This window comes from Seriola lalandi, unplaced genomic scaffold (genome assembly GCF_002814215.2).
Source record: "Seriola lalandi dorsalis isolate HSWRI2012SDOR001 ecotype SW California unplaced genomic scaffold, Sedor1 jcf7180002054945, whole genome shotgun sequence".
NCBI lineage: Eukaryota > Metazoa > Chordata > Actinopteri > Carangiformes > Carangidae > Seriola > Seriola lalandi.
This window is the reverse complement of record NW_019525496.1, coordinates 636723-659616: the sequence shown is the minus strand read 5'-3', so window position 1 is coordinate 659616 and position 22894 is coordinate 636723. Positions and strand designations below refer to the sequence as shown.

At 41.4% G+C, this 22894-nt stretch overlaps 2 protein-coding genes across 2 annotated transcripts; both read left to right on the top strand.

The window, feature by feature from the left end:
* Positions 1-319: 319 nt before the first annotated feature.
* adgra2 (adhesion G protein-coupled receptor A2) lies at positions 320-8555 on the top strand (the record flags this gene model as incomplete). The annotated part of the gene is made up of 14 exons (XM_023394052.2): positions 320-557; positions 944-1157; positions 1364-1528; positions 1607-1805; positions 1934-2083; positions 2200-2361; positions 2723-2923; positions 3075-3264; positions 3420-3628; positions 3717-3844; positions 3924-4047; positions 4133-4281; positions 4985-5074; positions 5230-8555. Coding segments are annotated over 14 exons (3636 nt in total), but the record flags the coding sequence as incomplete, so codon positions are not given.
* Positions 8556-9200: 645 nt separating this feature from the next.
* On the top strand, positions 9201-22865 carry rab11fip1a (RAB11 family interacting protein 1 (class I) a). The gene is made up of 6 exons (XM_023394082.2): positions 9201-9933; positions 15615-16051; positions 16182-17109; positions 18395-20128; positions 20483-20588; positions 21255-22865. Exons 1-6 carry the CDS (start codon positions 9584-9586, stop codon positions 21456-21458), a joined length of 3759 nt encoding a protein of 1252 aa, XP_023249850.1. The 5' UTR covers positions 9201-9583; the 3' UTR covers positions 21459-22865.
* The last annotated feature ends 29 nt before the right edge of the window (positions 22866-22894 follow it).

Genomic DNA, 22894 nt, shown 5'->3' with positions numbered 1-22894 from the left:
GTCTGCTAACTGTTTTACAATCCCTTCAGGCCTGTAGAAAATATGAGGATTTATTTGACATGTATTTATTTGAATTTGGATATTTTCATCTACTTATTATTTGTAGATTAAAAACATATTTCAACTTAATCATCATAAATCAGAAGATAAATCTACAAACAAGTCTGAAAATACTTTTGCTTGTTTTTTATGTAAAGTTCTGCCTGTCTTTGCATAAAACAGTTGCTTCAGTTCAGAGTGAAAACAATAAATCTGTAATATGTTACAGATATATTGTTGCGGTGGCTGTAATTCAACTCTGTGTGTCACTTAACAAATATGCACCAAGTGTTCAAGTGTCTTTTTCTATAAGAAGCAACTAGTGATAACACTGTATCTGACTTCTCTCTCTAGGAACTTCAACTCAGACCACCTGTCGTGTGACTGCGGGTTGCGTTGGGTCCCGGGCTTCTTTCGCAGCAGTTCCGCCCGGTTGGGGGATGAAACCCTGTGTGCCTACCCGAGAAGCCTGAGGGGAAAGCCCCTGCGTGGGCTAAGGGAAAACCAGCTGAGCTGTGGTGAGATCCTGGCTTGAATGAGGCAGTTCATGCTTTATTTCGGAGAGCACTAGCTTATGAATGACAATGACAGTTCGCTCAAAACAGCGCTCAAGATCATCTCAGTAATTTCAAGAATTAGTCGACCAAAACGCTTGAAAGAGATCTAATCCAGCAGCTCAGCAGGGACATATTTCTAAAAGTATCAGTGAGCTGTGTTGACAACTAATCCTGTGGGTTTCATTTATGAATTGCTGCTGTCTGTATCCAATCTGCTGTAGAGCGGCAGACTCGTAATAACTTCAGTGGAAACATTTAGCTGAGGTTGAGTAAGGAGAGAGCAGCAGGAATAATTCAGAGTGATGTGTAACGGCCACATCTGTGTCTTTTCCTGCCATGGTGCTCAGATGGTCCTCTGGAGCCGCACACCCTGTCGTTGCTGCCCTCCCAACGTCAGGTGGTCTTTAAAGGTGATCGGCTGCCCTTCCACTGTACTGCTGCCCTGGTGGACAAGATCACCACCTTGCACTGGCGTCACAACGGTCAGCTGGTGACCTCCGACCCAGAGATGGGTGTCCAGCTGGAGAACAGTGTGCTGCATGATTGCACCTTCATCACCAGGTGTGGTAACTAGAGCTAGTCAGGCACTCTGAGTAGTCTATTCCGCCCTAATGTCCTCTGATGATGCTGTCGTTCAGTCGCGATTCAAATAACCTTTGTACAAAGTATAGATTGAATAAAGAAGAATTTTTACTACTTAAAACACACCTGTGATGATATGGTGGTAACGTGTGTTATAATGAGCTGTCTGTATCATCTTTATCCAGTGAGCTTATTCTATTCAACGTGCATGTGGAGGCCAGCGGAGAGTGGGAGTGTGTGGTTTCTACTGGGCGGGGCAATACATCTCTCAGTGTTGAAATAGTGGTGCTGGAGAACAGTGCCTCCTTCTGTCCAGAGGATAAAGTTGTCAACAACCGTGGGGAGTTCAGGTCAGTTACAGTTACATTATTTATTATCACATACCTATGGATTCAGGATTCTCATTATTCTCTGGTTTTAATCCCCAGGTGGCCAAGAACCCTGGCAGGCATCACCTCCCATCAATACTGCCTACAGCTGCGTTACCCTTCCCTCTCTGTGGAGGGGGGTATGGAGCAGAAAAAAGCTTCTCGTTACTGTGATCGTTCCGGAAAGTGGCAGGAAGGTGACTACTCCAACTGTCACTACACCAATGGCATCACCCGTGTCCTGCATACCTTCATTCTGGTCAGTGTTGCTGTCAGTGCAAGTTTTACCACACAGTACACAGTTCATGTTCAGTAAACACAATGTGGATTTAGTCTCATGACATAAAACCTTATGTCCTCGCCATGTGTTTGCTCTTTGCTTTACAGAGGCCCATCAATGCGTCCAATGCTGTCACTGTGGCACATCAGGTGCGAACATACACCCTGGAGGCTGCGGGCTTCACTGACTCAGTAGATGTGCTGTACGTGGCGCAAATGATGGAGAAGTTTATGGAATATGTCAAACAGCTACGAGAGGTAAAATAGATTTAATTGCATATTTAGAATTAAGTCAAGATATGTGTGTGTGTGTGATGTTTTCTCCTGACATCGCTATCCTTTTACTGTAAACTCTCTGTGCGTGTTTGTTTTAGTTGTCAGAGGTGTTGGTCGAGATGGGCAGTAACCTGATGCAGGTGGACGACCAGATCCTCGCTCTTGCACAGAGAGAGAAGAGAGCCTGCAGCTCCATAGTCTACTCTCTAGAGACACTGGCCTGGCCTCAGCTACACAGTCATGCTCAGGACTTCTCCATGGTAGAGACTGTCAACTTCAGTTATCAGTTTGTTTTTTGGGTTTCTTTTTGTTTTTTTTTCATCTCACCATATGCTTTTTTAATAGTGCAAGTCGAACTCCTAGAGACTCACACTGAACATATTTACAGTTCATTGTGACAACAGGAAATACATGTATCTGTGATTTATGAAATGTGCATAATTTGTGCATAAAATTGCAACCAAGGTGCAAATGTGAATATTGTTAGTTTTGTCTTAAAAAGCCAAATGTAAATTCTATACATTTATTTGAATTGACGCCTTATCTGGAAGTCTGAAATGAACAAATGACAAGATATGGAAATAATCCTTAACCCTTTATATTCACTGTTTATGTGTACAGGTGTCCAGGAACATTGTGATGGAGGCCCACCTAATTCGTCCGGCCCACTTCACTGGCATAACATGCACTGCGTATCAGCGCCGTGAGGTCTCAGCGGGCACCCTGGGTATGGAAATGGCAGAGTCTGCCCATGAACAACAGCTTCGTTTCCGCTGCAGCACTGGCTCCCATAATACATCCCTCAACAATTTTCTCCTAAAGGTGAGGCCTGAGCACCCGCCTCTTCTGCCTCTATTAGTATATACTGTGCCATTAGTAACCTATTATACCTGCATTCACAGTTATCAAGGTTTAATGGTGGATTTCAACATTAGATACATGATTTGCATGTGTCTTGTGTTTTCTTCTCCAGAATTCAGTAGCCCTGGCATCTGTGACTATCCCACCCACTCTATTTCCTCCTGATGCTACTGCAGACTGTAAGCTGCAGTTTGTAGCTTTCCGAACTGGCAGCTTTTTTCCTCTGTCTGGAAACTCAAGTAACACTGGGGAACACTCGCGCAGACGTAGTGTCAACACTCCTGTCATCTTTGTAGGCCTAGGTAAGGAAGCTTCTCAGCCTATTTAAGGAAATCCACTGTTGCATCGTGGATCAAACAATATGAAAGTATCCATGACCAATTTTTAAATTGAGTGCACATTAAACTTAGTCATTAGTACAGTTTTGTATTGGTAATGTCATCCCTTTCTGTGACAGACGGTTGCAGCATGTGGAACCACTCGGAGCCCATCTGGGTGTCGCTGCGCCACTTGTCCCCTGGTACTGATGCTGTGGCAGCCCAGTGGAGCCTGAAGGGACTGGAGAAGCAGGGAGGCTGGAGCCAGGAGGGCTGTCAGCTGGTCCACAGTGACAGCAGCACCTCCACATTGCGCTGCTCCCTGCTTAGCAACTACGCCGTGCTGCAGGTGAGACGTTCTTGAGTATTTAATTTATCATTCATGCAGCCAGGTTGAATGAAACTTTCATTCGAACTACATGTGATTATTTTCATAGGAGGTGCCCGACTTCCCCAACTCCACACCCATCTCTGTTAGGGTACTCCACCCTGTGGTCTATGCCTGCACTGCAGTACTCCTGTTTTGCCTCTTCACCATCATCATCACACACATACTACATCACAGGTACTGTAGAGTAACAGACCTCTCGCTGCTATTTGTTAATACTGTCATCTCCTCATTATTTAACTTTGTGTCCCTACAGTTCTATTCACATATCAAGAAAAAGCTGGCACACATTACTGAATACCTGCTTCCACATCGCCATGACAACAGCCATCTATGCAGGAGGCATAAGCTTGACCAGCTACCCGGTTGTTTGTCAAGCAGTAAGTCCTGAATTTACACACAGTCTCCTCATATTGATTATTGGCATGTAAGCTTGATGTCTGATCTGACTGCAATACGTGACAGGTGGGCATTGCCCTGCACTACTCGTCGCTCTCGACCCTGCTGTGGATTGGAGTCAGCGCCAGGGTCATCTACAAAGAGGCTCTGTGGAGACTGCCACGGCAACTGGAGGGAGAGTCTCCGGCTCCGCCCACTCAGCGACCTATGCTCAGGTCAGGGAGCGAGCCACAACTCACCTTCACCCACTTCCTGTACCATGAGATTGTTGTTTGCTGTCAATACGGTTTATGCTGTAGACTGATGTGGGAGATCTTACGCATTGGCCACCCAAACTGTGCACCATCAAAGACGGTCATTGTGCCCAACAACCAAAGTCCCTCTGTTTTAAAGGAAACCTTGGAGGGACATAGGGGAGAATTGCTGTAAGACACAGAAAAGCCATAAGTCTAGATGAACACAGGGGAGGGGAGAAATGTATGAAACCAACATACCAACATAAATCTGAGCAGAGGGATTCAGGGTCTTTCCAAGTAGTCTTTTCTATTCCTCCCCGCTGCCCCTGTGACCCTGAAACTGCGATCATACACTGTGCCCCTGACCTCACTGACCCTCCAGACACCCCTTTGTTGCCCACTCAGCCACATGGGATCAGACTAAAATAAATCACAGCCTATACTGACCTTTGTGACACTCTGCCCACGAAGGGAGTGAAGGATCACACGGCTCTGTTCAGATTATAGACAGTCAGAGAGACATAAAAACACAGAAAGCAAAATGACACTGACATGAGCACTTTAAAAACATCATAGCAGCCAAAGGTCATACAGCATCCTGTGGCACAAACAAGAACTGCTCTTTATTTCTAAAACTGCAGCTGGGAACTTCTGTTTGATACGTTTTTCTCTGTTATCCAAGGTTCTATTTGATAGCTGGTGGAGTCCCTCTTATCATTTGTGGGATCACCGCAGCTGTCAATGTCAACAACTACGGAGACAACAGTCCTTAGTAAGTACTTCTCTCTTTATCCTTGAGCCATTTATCCATTGACTTTGTGTTATTTTGTTTGGGGCTAAAGTGAATAATTCTCTTTGACATGTTTAATACACAGAGATGTCCTTGTTTTGCACTGACCCTCCTGACGTCTTATGTGCCTCTTGCAGCTGCTGGCTGGTGTGGCGCCCCAGTCTAGGGTCTTTCTTTGTCCCTGCTGGCCTAGCTGTCATGGTGACCTGGATCTATTTCCTGTGCACTGTGTTTCGCCTGAGGCACCGTGTGGCCAAAGAATGCACAGGAACCACCCTGTCCTCTGTGCCTGAGAGCCAGCCTGCGCTGGCAGGAAGCACCAGCCTGCTCTCCACAGACTCAGCAGTGGGACCTATAAACCCTGTTGTGGCTCCAGAGGACCAGTACTCGCTGAAGACACAGTACTTGGTGCTGGTGGCCACCCACTTCCTATTTGTGGTTCTGTGGTGTTGTGGAGCCATGGCAATGTGGCTGACAGGGCACACTAGCTTGTTGTTCAGTTGTCTCTATGGGATGTCTGCCACAGTTTTAGGGGTGTTTCTGGTGGTACACCACTGCTTCAGACGTCTGGATGTGCAGGCCTCTTGGCTGGCATGTTGCCCAGGCTACCGCCGTTCCCAACCCATGTCTACTTACACACACACCTGCACTACTGGGAGTGGAGTGCAGAGCTCTGAGCAGGGATCCCAACTTTTCATCAACTGCCATCCACCCGGTGACTCTCATAACTCCTCGTCAGCCAGGTCATCATCCACACCAAGTGGAATCAGCAGCGTGGGCCCCGGGCCCTGCAAGCTCACCAACCTGTTGCAGGTGGCACAAGACAATCCAAACAACACTTCACGGCCCCCTGCAGGCAACAACACCAGCACCAGCACTGACAACATCACCAAACCTACAAACAATATTCTGCCCACCATTAACTCTGCCGCCCCAGTGCATCCCCAGAGAAGGAAAGTGAGTAGCAGAACTAAACAGGGGAGCAGCCAGTATCACCATCGGGGTGAGGGCAGAAGTCACTATCGCCTCAAAGCTCTAAGGACAGCTGGAGGTGGGGGCAGCCTTGGAGCTTTAGGGCCACCAGGTTTAGAGAACCTCAGTTCTTCACATGGGGTTTACAAACAGGCCACGAGTGAGAACGGCAGCATCCACCACAGCCTCTCAGAGAACCAGGCCAGCCCACTGACAAATGGGAAGCGGGTGGGAGAGTCGGTGGCCACCAGCCCCTCAGAGGGAAGTGATGGAGGCAGCAGTGGGAGCCGCAAACCCTTCCCCCTGCTGCCTTCTATGGCCAGCAGAGCTGCCATGCACGGTGCTCAGAGACGATGTGCCAGCAGAGACAATTTGAAACTGGCTGCTGCTGCAGAGCGAGAAACGAAGCGCTCCTCCTACCCTTTGAACAGTGTCACTACCACTGTGCCAGGGGCCGCTGCCCCAAACGGCACCTTGAAAAACTCAGTGCTAGAGCTGGAGCAAGATATGAGCGGCACAGACCAATCCCAGAGCTCCGCTGGAATGAAGAGTGGTTTGTGGAAAAGTGAAACCACAGTGTAATCCATACTTATATGTGAACTTCTATGCATGACCTTAATGGACTCTAAAATGATTGGGTTATGTTTTAATGGTCTCTGATTATAATAATTATATAATTTAAGATATAAAATCACGAAGGCATCCAGGACCTTAAACTGGTATTCTTGCCTCTGTAGCATTGTAAGAATTTGCTGTGAAATGGTGAAAAAAATAATAAGGCTGGGTTTTTTATTGTCATTTTCAAACATAAAATACTCATTTATTTTATCCATTTCACAAAAAATTGTACAAGATATCCCTGAAATTGGCATATGATGTTGATTTTGGATGTCTAATGAAAGCTTTACTGTTTTAGTTTTGATTTTTCTATGCATATCAACTATAGCATGAAATGGAATGCAAGATGATCCATTTCCAAAGTACAGCTACATGCATTTAATCTGTGGACAACCTTTCACCCTTATGTTTGCTTCAAGTAATTGTTTGCGTGTGCTCATGTATGCACTTGTATGCTCTGTTTGTGTGTGTGAGTGTGCGTGCAAGTGTTTATGAGTCTTTGTGTGTGTGTATGTGTGTGAGTGTGTGTCTGTTTGTGTAGATACAGTAGGTGAATAATTATGAGTGTGGCTGTACAGAATCTCTGAGTGAATTAAAAAAAAAGCTATGCGAGACTTTTGAATATATGATGAAAATGTTTCTTTTTTATTTCTCTGTACTCCCATCAGCACTGACAGATCTCCCCCTATCTAATAAATTCAGAAAGAATAAAAATCAGGGGAAAAAATAATTGTTTTTCTCATACCCAGTCACTTCTGATTTCCACTTCAAACAGAAGACTTTTTCTGGTCAAATGTTTGAATGACTGCCCCCTCCTGGAGGGAAATGAAACTCAGATTGTCATTGTCAGGGATTTGAAATGTGTTCTACTTATGAGTCAGTCAAATCTCACAGGTTTTGCAATGAAAGACTTATCCACCTCATGTTGACTTTACAGTAAACCGTGTCACAAAATTCATGTTACATTGGCCTATCAGGGGCCAGGCCAAAAAACCATCACTGCTGCACTGAATTCACATTTGAGGAGACATTTTAAAGTCAGTTTGATATACTTGCAATTCAGGAAATTGCATTAACAGGAAATAATGTTTCTACTATGCCTGTCCTTGTCATTGCTTTTATAGGGGAAGTGTTCATGACATCCAGAGAATGGCATACTGTATGTTATTACGGTTTGGTGTTTTAATATGCTCAGTCTGTTGTGCATATTGTATGCAGTATGATCTTTTTGATCAGCTCCAAGCAGGATTCATTCAGGATGTAAAACATGACAGTTTTCATCTATTCCATATGACTGTGACTCATATTGAACTTCTCATGTAAAACAAATATAAATATTATGATAGTCCTGTCTTGAATCTTGTGATTCAGTAATGTCATCATGCTCAAGTGCGTAATGCATCTGGTATGGATACTGTCATCTCTGCAGACTGCCTTTTATGGCGATGGCAGAGTTAGGTCTAATAGGTCTAATGTTGACTTTGCTTCTGTATCATAATTTCCAAGTTGTACAGTGTATACAAGAAAAAAAACATTAATTTTTAAACATTATAAGACACTTTTTGAAAAATCATAATAATTAATATTTAATTGTTTTTTTCCTAATGTGTCACAAAATGCCTGCTATGTTGCTGAACAATGGAGCACCTGCCAGTTGTTTTTTTCAATCATATGCATTTCCAATTATTTATAACTGAATGTTAAATTCTTCAAAATGTTCCAGCTTCGCTAAATGAAACATTCAGTCTGCAGCATGTACTCTTTGGATATTACACAAGCCTACCAAACCCATGAGAATGTGGTGATAGGAAACATTTTGTTCTCCGTTTTACACTCCAGTAAAGATCAACCATTAAAGGGACATTGCCTGAAATCAGTTTTCTCTTAAATATCTTGATGAAGGCCTGATGAACAGATCAAGTACAAGATACTAACTGAGAGATAAAATAATTAAATTTCACCCTGTTTTACTTTGGATGACTTAGTTTAATAATATTTAGTTTTGTTAACATACTGTTCCCTGAGCTTCCACAAACAAACAACACTATCATCAGTTTTGGTGAGTCAAAACATTTCTCTTATTAAGAAAAGGAGATTTTTAGATTTGCATATCTCTACCTCATTAGCCAATTACAATAAAACATTTCCTGCAGTTACACTCTTCAAGATATTTTTGAATTCCCTCTTTAATTCAGTGATATATTTTTAAAAAATCTCAACTTGCAGGTTGTAACCCAAAATAAAGTGAGAAAAATAATTTGTCTGGACATCTTCTATCCTTTAGAGTTAAATTAGCATCACTGGACTCAGTTAAGTGTTAATGTTGTTACCCTATTTAAGTCTTCTATGACTTTAGTGAGGCTAATCTGATTCCTGATCAGTGGCTTGTATTGCTTGTTAACGGTCAGCGATGTCTCAACGCCCTCCTCTTCCACTGTCCAATCACTGAGGCACTTCAAAAACTGACAGAAATATTAGCCAATCAGGTGGCGCTATGTAGAGTACGGGTGGAAACTCGTAACATCAGGGAAGTGAACTGTTCAACTTAGCGGAGGCAAAGCAAGAGAACTGTTTTTATGGAAGCCTCTCATGGGAATTAGTCGCACAGCAGTATTGTACTGGTTGGGTTACACAAGCTAATGCTAACGTTAAGTTGTTGTTAACTCAACTCGGGTGTTATTAGAAGCTTAGATATAGCGTTACGAAGAGGGAGAAGTATTACGACATCAACCTGAGCTTCCTGAACTGAAGTCAAGCTAGGTAACCTAAACCTACAGCCGCAGAGGACGCCGAAGGTGAAAAACAAAGCTCAGGAAAAGGTTAACCGACAGTGAGACGTTGTAAGCTATTCTTATAAGACGAACCGCATTAAGTTTTGGTACATCTTAACCGAGTTCCGCCATGTCTCTGGCCGACCAGAGCCAGCAGTGGTTCCCTACGAGTGTACAGGTAACGGTGCATCAGGCTCGGAACCTGCGTGTCAAGGGCAAGAATGGCACCAACGATGCCTATGCCATCATCCAGGTGGCCAAAGACAAGTTTTCTACCTCTGTGGCAGAGAAATGTGTCGCTCCAGTGTGGAAAGAAGAGGCTTCGTTTGACCTGCCACTTTTCCACCCGGGAAACACTGAACGCTGTACACTGTATGTCATAGTAATGCACCGTGCCCAAGTGGGGCTCGACAAGTTTTTGGGTCAAGCTGTGGTAAGCTTACTGGATCTTCATGACAACAAGTCTCGCAAAAAGACAGAGTAAGTCACAACTGCTTGTTTCACTGTGTCACTTTGGTTTGGAGTTATTTGCTGTAGTTAAGGGTTACTAAGGTTTCCATTAGTTGAGGCAGAGTGACTGTTTCCTCTTTTAGTTCCCTTTAAACCTTTATTCCAGCTAAATTACAACACAGCATCGCCCCAGTGATCACCCAAGTCTCAGCACCCTTGCACAGTGACACTGTAGTCCATCCACATAACTTCAGTCTTAGTTCAAAGGCTTAGTGTAATGTGGATTACATCATAAAACATAACAGTTTTGGGTAAATTGTAATCTTTCAATGAATAGCTAGTCAAACAAGATTAGATTTATTTCCCTAAATTATTTTGAGCCAAGATGGAGAGAACTGCCTTTTCTGTAAAACCTGTTTCCATATTCCCCTGAGTGGTTGAAGCTAAACAGACTTTAAAGGAGGAGGTCCCTCAAAACAATTAGTGTCAAACTTGCCACAATTATACTATGACTGATGACTGACTGTATTTTCATTTCATCAGTTGGTTTGCCTACACTTTTGTGTCATGTTTTGACGTGGCAAGGGACTTGGGCTTTTCTCACTTGTCCATTTATTGCAGCCTTGGGCTCAATTTAACTTTTCTAAGAGAGCATTAACAAAACTTTTGTGGCTTATGAACACCTACCTACCTGATTGTGTCTTTTACTGACACAGTAATCCTGTGTTGATTTAGATTTTGCCCCAAATATGAAACATTTTACTCCCATAATTGTGCAGTGGTTGAATTTTGTTGATATTTATGTAGTGATTACCAGACACAGCATATGTTTTAATGAATACACAATTGAATGCTTCACTCTTGCATGGCATTTTTGTGTACACACATCAAATAGCCTGCACTTTTAAATAGATCACAACTTAATTAAAATATGTACATGGTGATGGAGTCTTCCTCCCCTCCCTCCTCTTATCAGTGTCTTGGAGGAAAAACAGAAACCATGGAGTTGGTGGGAAAACAGGCAAAGATTATTCTAATCTCAGTTCCTTCTGTTTTCCCTCTTTCCCTTTGACCACTCCTAGGCGTTTGGTTGAGACTTTTACTTCATAAACTGGTGTGAAGCCAGCTCTGTCACTGGCAGCTTGGTGATAGAGGCCTATCTGGAATTCATTTTCTCACATCGCTGCTGTTAATGCTGCACATTCCTTAGGATTATTTACTAGTTTATAATACTTGTGTTCACACCCAAACGGGTTAAATGAGTCAGGATGACATCTGTGGTTTGACGTAACATGGGTGTAACGTGGGTGTAACAGGACTCAAAATAAAACATTGCATTAGTGTTGAATTGGGATACACACACCCTCCTATGCAAAAGAAATTTTACCATAGACTGTCAACTTTTTCACACACTGCCAAACCCGTGCCAATGTGGTCTTTAATTCTGAGATGACCTTTGGTAAAGACTGAGTGAGCTGTGAATTCTCAGTAATAACTCAAGCAAGGGCAATCTTGATATGATGCTGGAATGACCTCATTCACTTGGTTATTGTACCGTCATATCTGAAATGTTATCTTGTGTTTGCTCAGTAAGTCTTTACACTTACATAGTTAAAGTTCATTACTTGTGCTCTCCTTTCAAAGTCTGAACACCCTCGTTCTCCTTGCTTGGCCTGCTCCTTGTGTCTCTGTTAACATGCAATATGCAGGCAGGATATTACATGTTGCATGTCAGAGCCTGAAAGCATGGTGTTAGATTTCCATCCTGCTTCCCTGTCATGTTGATACAGGGTGTGACACTGAGGACTTTGTTGTTCTGCTGGATGGGAACTCTACAGTTGCCTTTAATACAAAAGACATGTGTTGGACATGAAATCAGTTTATATTGCCAAGTATTTGAGTTTGTTAAAGAGTGGAAGTCATTAATGATCCCAAATCATCAGACAAATAAGAGAAATACTAGGAGAAATGTTAATTCAAAGGATTAGTTTCATATTACATGTAGGGAGTTATTTGGTATGGAGTGATTTAAAAGTTGCGATTTGACTGTAGGGCTGCAGCTAATGATAATTTTCATTAGTGATTAATCTGCCCATTATTTCCTCGATTAATTGACTGATCATTTAGTCTATAAAATGTCAGAAAATTGTGCAAAATTGTTCAAAGTGATGTCTTCACATGGCTTGCTCTGTCCATCCAACAGTCCAAAACTCAAACATATTCAATTCAAAGCTGGAACCAGGGAACATTTGGCATTGTTGCTTAAAAACTAATCAATCATCAAAACATACATTTTCTAGCAATTTTCAAATTGATTATTTACCTTATGATTGCAGCTCTAATTGAATGCATTTTTTACATGAAGAAATTATTTGTGGTCTTAGCCGAATGTTTTTAAAGATTCTGTGATAAATTGATATGGTTAAATCTACAATAATGATTATTTTCATTATTGAATTGCCAATGATTTTCTTGATTAATAAATTAATTGTTTGGTCTATAAAATGTTAGAAAATAGTTAAAAATATTCACAGTGACAATTTCTTGAATCCCAAGTTGACTCCTTCAGATTGCCTTTTTTGTCCAATCTATTGTCCAATTCCCAAGGAAAGGTTTTCTGGTGCAAATGATAATGAAAAGCAGAAAATTTGCACAATTAAGAAGCGTGAACAGTGAAAGTGTGGAGTTTTTGCTTGATAAATTAGTTAAACAATTATTCCATCATCAGAATAATTGCAGATTAATTTTCTGTCTGTTAGCTAATAATTTTAGCTTCTAGATATTTTGGAGTAATGATACTGGACCAGTTCCATTTGGGTCAGAGCCAGTTCTTCATTTGTTCAGAAACCTGAGCCATAATATTTATTTTGTAAACAAAGAGCAGAGCAGTGACACTAAAAATATCTCCCTTCCTGATGTATGGTTTATTTTCACCCAGCATGAGAGTCACCTCCAGTGAATTCAAACTAAATATCAACTTTTATTTAAGAACATTTTTAAATTAAATAATATTTTCTGATAATTCTTGAAAAAGTAACTTATTAATATTCTACTATTTACACCTTGTTATCTTATTGGTTGAGTCCATTTTGGTGCCCACACATGGATAAACACAGTCGCTCTTGTTAATCATTATACATGTTAGAGAAGTGCCCTTGACAGTTAACAGAGGGAACCTGTCCAGCAGGACCGGTGAGAGCGTGCATCAGGGGCACAGCTCTGTATTTCTATGCAAACAGGACAGAACATGCTCACATTGTCAATCTGTTAATAACCATAACTATATTTTAAAGTGCATACTTTTCTATAATTGACGTAGACAAGACAAGAACAATTGTCTGTGTCTTGATTGTCTCGAGACAAGTGTGATCTTTCTGTCAATGTGGTTAGCAATTGTTTGACTTGGCATGCTCGGTTTAGGGTGGGAGATGGAGAATGTTTGTAGTGTAACTTTCATTACTTCACGTACTGTACAGCACCTCCCTGAACGTTTTCAAAGTGTTTGAAAAATGTTGGTTCACTCCCATGCTTGTTTCCTGGATGTTATCCCCAGCCTGCCTGGACGTCTGCTACATGACATGAAAATGAATTCTGCAGCAATAAACTCCATATGAACTGCAGTTAACTGCCTGGTTAATGTCACAACATGTTTTCTATTTAAATTCGATGATAGATATCTTCAGTATACCCCAGTTTATCTCTTACCAGGTTAGACTGGACCTAATTAGGACCCACATACAGTATTATTCTACAAAACGATTAAAGAGGAATTCACACAGTGACCTTTAGTTTAAGTGAAACAGTCGGAGGGCTCTGCTCTGGAACAAAAGAGTTCAAAAGGGGAAAGGTTCACTATAATGGGCACTTCTGCTACAGCATTACTACATCTAATAATAGCAAGGCTTTAATTATACAAGCAGAAAGCATCGGTATGTAATTGCACTAATAGCTTGTTTTGGCAGGGTTTTAGACAGGGCTCTCCAGAACACTCCTACCTTTCCCTTGCAGACAATAAGTGCTGATCCTGTACAACAGAGCGGACATTTGGGTGGGAGTGGGGGTGGGTGGTGTCTGAACAAAGCTGTAATTGTCAGGCTTTATCTGTGGTTGGCATGGTACTCCCAACAGGAACTGGAACAAGCCGTACACTGGTTAATGACACCTATCAGTCTCAGGTCTAATGAGACACATCAGGAGGATGCCAACAGATTTGAAGTGTTTGAAGTCAGAGCCATTAGAAACCAGAGGATTTATGTAGGGGATTTATTTACAGTACGCTGTTAATTACATTCAACCTACATTCAACCCCTCTGAAGTGAGCCTATATGTTGCCTTGTTTACAGTTGTGGGGGCCAACCCTAAATGCCTGTATAGAAGAGTAACCCCACAACTAAAACATGTTCTGGTGGCATGGGTGTCTTGGTTTGCAGTGACACTAACAATGCACAGCAGTTGAGTATAAGATTAATATGAACTCAGATTCAATAGCAGTGCGGGGCTGCAACAAATTATTATTTTTGGTTTAGATTAATCTGCAGATAAATTATTTATTAAATAATAGAAAACAGTGAAAAGTTGCCAAAGCCCACGGTGGCATCTTTGGATTGCTTGTTTTGTCTGGCCAACAGTGCAAAACTCAAAGATATTGAATTTCCAATGATAAAGAACAGTCAAATGCAAACAAAATCATTGCATAGAGAAGCCAAAACTAAAGAAAGTTTTGCAAGTTTGCTTAATAAATCACTTAAATGATAGAGCAAGTATCTAAACTGATAATGCTGAATTTTCAGTTGACCAATAAATTAATTATTTCAGCTCTAGTGCAGGGTTTTAGTAAAATGGACCAAATAAGCCTGTAACTATTATTTTCATTATTAAGTGCTGATTCATTTTCAGTCAAACTGCTAATCAGTTCCTTTAAGTCTTTTTTATTTTACATAACATAAAGCTGTCATTTACCACTGCTTCAATCTCTGCTGCAATTAAATCATTTCACCTGTTTCCTGTGCAACAACTTTAGAGTCCCATATGTACATATCTTGGAAAAGAGTAACATGCTCTGAGTGGAAACCTCATCTCATCTCACTGCATTTTTTCTGTCTAATAGTCTTTGTGTGTGACTTTGAGACTAATTGCCGGAGGTTTGTTGCATTTAGTAAACTGTGCCAAAGGTCAAAGTTTTAATTAGAGCGCAACCGATTCATCGACCTATCACAGATATATCGGTATCAGTGCATATATTCTGCAATAGGCACTGATATGAATACTTTTTATTAAGAAGCAATAATGCAGTGGAAATGCACGGGTCAAGTCAAGTTATATAGGCAGCATAACAAGTTAAATATATAATATATAATATATATATATACACACACACATATTTGTTCTTATGTTTTTATTTATAGTTATTTCTTTTTATAGTTATTTTATTTAATTCCCAGTGAAATTTACTGTTTCAGTGCACTGACGTCATTTTGGACAATAAAGTTTATTGTGAAACTGTAAAATAACCTACTTTCGTTACATATCTTTTTCATAAGTGTTTATAGTGTTTATATATATCTCTATATATAGATATATAGATTGATATATACATATATCAATATCTAGTTTTAATTTTAAAAACCTTTCATTAATTTTGAGGAAAATTTCTATGATTTTGCAAAAATTTGCTTTTTAAACATCTGATTAATTTTTTCTGTCATTTGCAGTTGGTTCAAGCTGGTGGACAAGACGGGAAAAGAGGACAAGGTTCGAGGGGAGGTGATGCTAGACATACAATTTATGAGAAACAACATGTCAGCTAGCATGTTTGACCTTTCTATGCAAGACAAGCCACGCTCCCGCATCTCCAAGCTAAAGGACAAAGTCCGTGGGAAGAAAAAGGATGGCTTCTCTGACTCTGTTTCAGCTATCGTTCCCTCTGTCAGCCAGGTCCTCACCGACAGTGAGGGAGAGGCTGATGCACAGTCACTCAATCAGTCTCCAGGAGTGAAAAAGAAATCAAAGCTCAAATCCCTCTTTGCTCCCAAGTCAAACTTGCAGCGCAACATCTCTCAGTCCATGTCTACACTGGGGACTCTTCCCGAGAAGAACTCATCTCTCAGTGGCAGCCGCTCATCTGGACTCAATATAGACTCTCCTGAAGGTAACTTCAGTACTCTGTGTGTTCTGTATGTGGACAGCTCTGTCTTTCCTTTTCCTTCTCAGTGGATGTTAAATAATGGGGTTTTGCATGTCTACAATGATATCATTCTTCTCTGTCTCTCCTCCCACAGTTAAGAAGAAATTCAAATTCCTGGGACACAAGCGAACAGGCAGCTCTGACAGCAAGGTGTCTCAGGGTCCTTTCTCTCTTCTGGGTCGCTCCAAGCAAAGCAACAGTGACCTGAACAACCTGTGCATCAACGGCAGCCATGTGTACGCAGAGGAGGCAGAGCCCAAGAGTGGATCTACACTCAGTCTGAACAGTTCAGGACAAGGGTCTGTGGAGGATGTCCGCAAACACACCTCTGATGCCTCCGCAGATTCCCTTAGAAGTGCACCTGTCCCCTTCTACAGACGTGAGTCAACAGATAGAGCTATACTGGAGCAACAGCGCCATCAAGAGGAGGAGGAGAGAAGGCAGGCAGAAGAAAGACGCATGGCAGAGGAAAAGAGGCTGGAGGAAGAGGAGAGATACAGAGCAGAGGCCAAGAGATTGCAGGAAGAAGAGGAGCGCAGATACCAAGAGGAACAGGGGAGGAAGAGACGCTTAATTGAGGATGAAGCAAGGAGGAAGAAACAGAAGGAGGAGGAGGAAGAGAGAAGAAAGCAAGAGGAAGAACACATGATAGAAAATCAGAGGCTTGAGGAGGAACGTAGCAAAGCAGAGGAGCAGAAACGACAGGAAGAGGCCTCCATGAGCGACAGGCTGTCGTCCCTGTTTGGAATGATCAGAAAGAAGGAGGAGAAAAAAGAAGAGGTACAGCAGCATTCGAAAGAGGAGTTACCTACACCAGCCCCTTGCAGTGACTCAAGAGATTCTGATCAACCGATCTCTCACCACCCCACCAACCCGTTTGAGGACATTCCCCTCAGCTCAGATCTTAGAGTTAGCAGTAATGAAAGCCCAGCTGATCACCAGAAATCCAGCCACAACCCACAACCCCCCTCTGCCATGGTCTTCCTCAACCGCACTGCTAAAGTGTCTGCAGTCAAACCCAGGTAAACTGCTCTCTCATTTTGTTGGATTACATGCTCTTAATAAGTTGCTGTTATGTAATACTGTTGTTATATCACCGCTGTGATGCTGGGGATGTTATTGGTTGCTTGTAGTCACACTATTTTTAGACTTTTGTGACTGGAATTTGATCAATGGGCTCGCAAGAGTACCCACACATACTTTCACCTTTTTGGTGGTATGTGCATTATATTATATTTTTTATATAATGTATAAAGCTGATCCTTTACAACAGCAACAGATCCTGTATTTGCGCCTGTTATCCAGACACAAGTAAGAGGCACATATGAGTTAGAAATGTCATTTAAGAAAACCTAAACACTTTTTCAAGTTTCATCCTACAACATGTTTGTTACCACTGAAACTTGCTACCACTGAATTTCACAACTCGCCGTTCTGTTTCTGTTCATGCTGATCTTTGAGAGCCTTTCGCCTGTCTTGAATTACCAAAACTTTGACTTCTATCCAGTGGTTGATGGACCGGTTTGACCAGTTTGGTCTCTATACAGATGAGAGTCTGGGTGTGGCTTGTGTTGGTGAAGATGTTGTGGAGCAGGTTGTGGACTGAGCTCATAAGGAGTCACTGAGCCTCAGAGTGACTTTGCGTATGTCTTGAGTGAATGGAGTTCTTTTTTAAAAGTTTCTTGTGGACTGGATTGGACTGGATTTTTTATTTTTGAATCATAATGGTAAGGGACTTGAACTTGCTATTGTCTCAGATGTTACAGTGGTCCATGTTTTCAAGGAAGTGTCCTATATGGCAGATAGTAGCCAAAGCATTTAAAGATGTTTATATCATGTAGTAGTGATGTATACATTTTGATGCCATGTGGAAAAATCTTAAAGCAGAAATGTTCCATTATCATCTTTAGATATTGGAATTTCAGTCATGGCTAAAAATAGAAACAATAATCACAAGACATGTGAATATCAGAGGTTCTGTCTGTAGGTTGGCGACTGACAACAATTGACCATTGTATGAACACATAAATTTGTCATATTTAATGGCAGCCTTTGAAGTTTGTTGTCACAGATTTGTTCTCAGTTTTATAAGCTTCATCATAGTTATAAAGGGTTAAGTAAATACTGAATTGTCTAAGAGCTACTTAATGTGAGGCTTTAAGTGGGAATTGAATAGTTTTTGTTGAGTGACTTCTTGACATGTGAGATACTGGTGACATTGGTGATGGGTTGTACATTGGTGGAGGTGACTTCAGGTAATGTGATGGTCACACTGACCTGTAGGCCTTTGTTTTCACTCCTTGGCAGATTGGCTCAATCTCTGGAGTCTGAACCCGCTGACTGCCAAACCCCCAGTCAGCTGTGTCCTTCCCCAACCACCTCTGAGTCCACCCTCTATAGTGTCCCATCTGAGTCCCCTGATAATTTCTCCAACCTCCACTCATCCTTGGCTCCGCTAAACATAAGTCAAAGCCTGTCTGGTTCCCCCTGTGGCAGCACAGAGAATTTGTCGTCTGTGGAATCTGAGGGATCGTCACCCACCATGGCAGACAAGAAGAGAAGGGCCCCGCTGCCACCCATGTATTCCGTACCTGGGACCGAAACTGGAAGAAACCGCCTTTCACCTGTCGGAGAGATCAATGACCCTGCATACGTAGAAGCAGATGAATCGCAACAAGGCAAAACAATTTCTATACCACTTCCTGATTATGAAACCCTCTTTCCACAGAAGAGGCACGGAGTGCAAGGGCAAACTCGATGGGATCATATAATCGCTGAGGTCAATCAGAGACACAGGGACACTCCTGAACTTCTGGGTCCAGAGATGAGTGTGGATGGCCCAGAGGAGTATGACCCAAGTCCAAGGTCTTCCATATCACAAGAAAGTCCTGCTATGAGGCATTATCAAACACACCCTCAGGAGACCAAACCTATATCATCAAAAAAAGTAGCTGCCCCAGCTCCCCCTAAACCAGTCACATCACATACTCATTCAGCAGCAGATTCAAGTCAAAGCCAGAACATTGCTCACCAATCTGTCATGAGACTTCATCAATTTGCAGTCCCAGGACCTGTAAACACTGACATCTCAAGCAGAGAAAGTTTCTCAGGGATCTCCAGGGATGGAGCGAAGAAGGCGTTGCTCCCATCTGCGATAAGACATGCATCCAGACCAACTAGCCAAATGGATACAACAGCACCAGAAGATCAGCAGAAAGTGCAAGTCTCCATGAACAAAGATGCACCTACAGCCAAACCCAGACAGAGGGTTAACGGCAAAGAGCCAACACAGCAGGAGGATTCTGCATTATTTCGTGTGAGCAGCATGGACAAAAAGGGTGGGCAGGCAAAGGAGAACTTAGCAGAGTTTTACCCGTTCTCCAGTACCGAGCGTCTTTCCAAAGACCGATGGGCACATCTGAAACAGAACCAAGACGTCAACAACCCTTTTACTGGCAACATACAGAGAGAGCAGAAATCTGACAGTCAGGGAATGACGACAGATGATCTTGATAAAATCTTTGCTCAAGAGAAGCCAACAGATCCCTTTGCTAGTTTTAATGGCAGTGATTCAAACAAACCCAGTGAATACAGGAAAAAAGGTGATGATTCGAAGGAAGCCGGTTTTCATATTTTCCAAAGAAGGAATTCACAGAGGCAAAAACACGTTCTTCAGTCAAAAACTCAGTCAGATGATAAAAATTTCAAGTCTCGTCAAGAACCAGCATCTAAAGAAGAAACACCCACAAATCAAGGCCTCCCCACAAGAGATGTCATGAATGAGTCTGTTACACCTCAGCCCCAAGATGATGTGAAGACACAAAGCAATTTTAATGGAGGAGAGAATCCATTCGGAGCTGAACCTTTTCCTGTGCCTTCTGCATTGATGTCGTCAGAGCCCCCGCGGGTGGTTATGGAGGCGCCAGCAGGAGGTTTGTCCGGGGGAAAGGAACTTTTTCAAGCATGGATCTCACCGTCTGAGGTTCAGCCTGTCAGTGCTCAGAATAGCAATGGAGGTGGGCTAGCTTTGACCGCACGCAGGTGAGATTGAAGAGGCTACTAACAAAGACTGTTTATCTAGATTTGCATAAGGCTGCTGCTGTTGTACCGGCTAAGGTGTTGGATTGATTTACCTTGGGTGTGACTATTTTGATAGCTTGTGATTTCTTGGCTTACTTTCCTCATTATGAGTTTAATACTACCCACTCCACGTGAATCACAGTGGAAGGATTTGGAAGATTAGAAATACACTACATTCAATTGTTTAATCTTTATCTCCTGCTTAATGTTATTTTTGTATTATTATTTTCTGTGTTAGTTTCTTTACATATTGTTGCTACTTACTTGCAGTGATCTTTTGAGGGCTTTATAATAATGTGTGCAATTTCTTTACAGGCCTCATCCTGTGAAGCCTCTGACCTCAGTTGAGAGCCAGCATGCCACCAGCACCCAAGCTGTGAAAGAGATTAAGGTCTGGGACAGCACACCAGGGAAGATTAAGGTACTGTCATGACATATATGACACACTGGGTCCAAATCCCTAACCCTAACCCCAACAGATTTGACATGTCCCTTTACAGCAAGTTAATTACATTTTGCTGCAGGAGGAACTCTTGGATGCATTACATAACACCTCATTTCACCCTATAACATAATCTACATTATAAATGTTTGAACATAGTGTTTTTTTAGTTAATCCTCAGAAAGTTTCATGGAATTTGAATATTAACTTGACTGAAAAAAATATCAGATGCAATTAGCAGCAACTGCAATGTGATTGATCTTCCACCTTTGAAAACATCTCACAGTTGACTCTGAAAATATTGTTAAATATTGAGTTTTATTTTTAACCTCAAAAATAGTTGTTTGACAAAAACAATTCTTAACGAAAAATCGACTTGCCATGTTTTTCGACTCAGCAGATGGAGTTTTTCTCACTTGTCAATAAGTGAGAAAAATTCCATCTGTTTTATAACAAGATTTGGCTGAAAGCTGTGGAAAAAAGTAAGTAATTTAGACCTAGATTTTTTTTTCCTTCATCTATGAGAAAGCTTTTTTGAGTTTTTGCTCTCTGTGGATAAACCAAAGAACTCTTAACAGTTTCATATGTACTTAAGCAGTAAGTTCAGAAGGCATGTGCTGTACTGACATTTGTCATGTGCCTCAGGTGGCAAACTCAGGTGAAAGTGGACCTTACACTCAGCTGACCCAGGAAGAGTTGATCACACTGGTGGTGAAGCAGCAAACAGACCTGTCCAGGAAGGACGCCAAGATCGTCGAGCTTGAAGAGTACATCGACAACCTGGTGCTCCGCGTCATAGAGGAGAAACCCAGTATCCTGCAAGCCATTAACCATGCCAAGCCAGTGTAAGGTTACGGCTACTGGAAGGAGAGAGTCACGCTTAAGGACTCAGTTCTGTTTTTTGTGTGAGTTTGTACTTTAGTCACTGTGTACTGAGAGACACGATCTCAATGAAGGTCTTAGGGCATATGCACTTTTTTAGTTTCAGAGCCAAATTTGTTTGAGAATGCTGGAAAATGGCCTCTGAACTAATAATACTTTGTGATGACTTAATAACAAGCAAGTAAAAATCTTTATATAAGCAAATTAATGTATTTCTTTTGACACTAAGGTACTGGAATTTGCTTTGAAAAAAACTTGTTAAATGAAAGTATATTCAACATCTTGATTTATATACCACACTTGATGACACTTGTGTTGAACTTTATTTAATACACATACAATGCATAAAAAAGTATAGTTTTCTTAAACTATTTTCTGGCCTTTTTTTTACTCTTTACACTGGGCTTTGTGTAACTTACTACTGTGTGATGCATGACCACATACATAACCTTATACATACATAACCTTGGAGTGCATAACTGCAGGTAGCAACCATGAATTCTGACCTTATCAGCTAAATCAAGATTAAGAACATTTATATAACAAGTGCACATTGACTTTTGCCTCTATCACTGAAGTCTTATTTTTTTTTCTTTTTTCTTTTTTCTTTTTTTGTCGATCCTTTTTATTTTATTTTTTTACCAGGCAGTTAACTACATTCCTCACCTGTTTTACCCACCACAGTTGAATGTCAGCTGGTTGTCCAGTCCTTAAGAAGATATTGTGCCTACTTTTGCTTCAAGGAGGTGTCATTTAGAATACCAGCAATTAATAATAGCAAGCAGCTACTATGTACTGTACATTTTTTGAATTACACGGCAGTTACAGCAGTTTTTTTTCTTTATGTGGTTGTAATGTAGCCTGTGCACATAGATGAAAATAAAATATTATGCAAGCAATAGTACAGATAGAATCAAACTATTCTAATAATAATGTAAGATTTTGATCACTGTGATGTTTGTGTTGTATTTATAAAATAAAAACCAAGAGATGATCAAAAACAAATCATCAGAGGAAGAGTAAATGACTCAGTATCAGTAATACCCAGCCTTGTCTTTGTATTTAAACTACACTAATGAATGAAACCTGCATCTATGCCTTTACATGATAATACTGTTTGATGTCTTGGCAGAAATTATAGCAATATTAATCTTTAGAATGTACAGACCTGTGCCTTCAAAACCTTTTTCATGACTTCTGTTTGCTGGATGGAGAAATGTCGGCTACCTCTCTTCTTTTTCTGCAGAATGGTCAGCCTGGTGTATCAGGTGTCTGACATTAAGATAATACTACAGTCAATGTAAAACTGCTGAAAGGAGTGATGCTGAGCAAAATGTGGTTTTATTTGAAATAAAGACACTAATTATTTCACCAGATTGTTTGTATCTGTGATTGCTTACAAT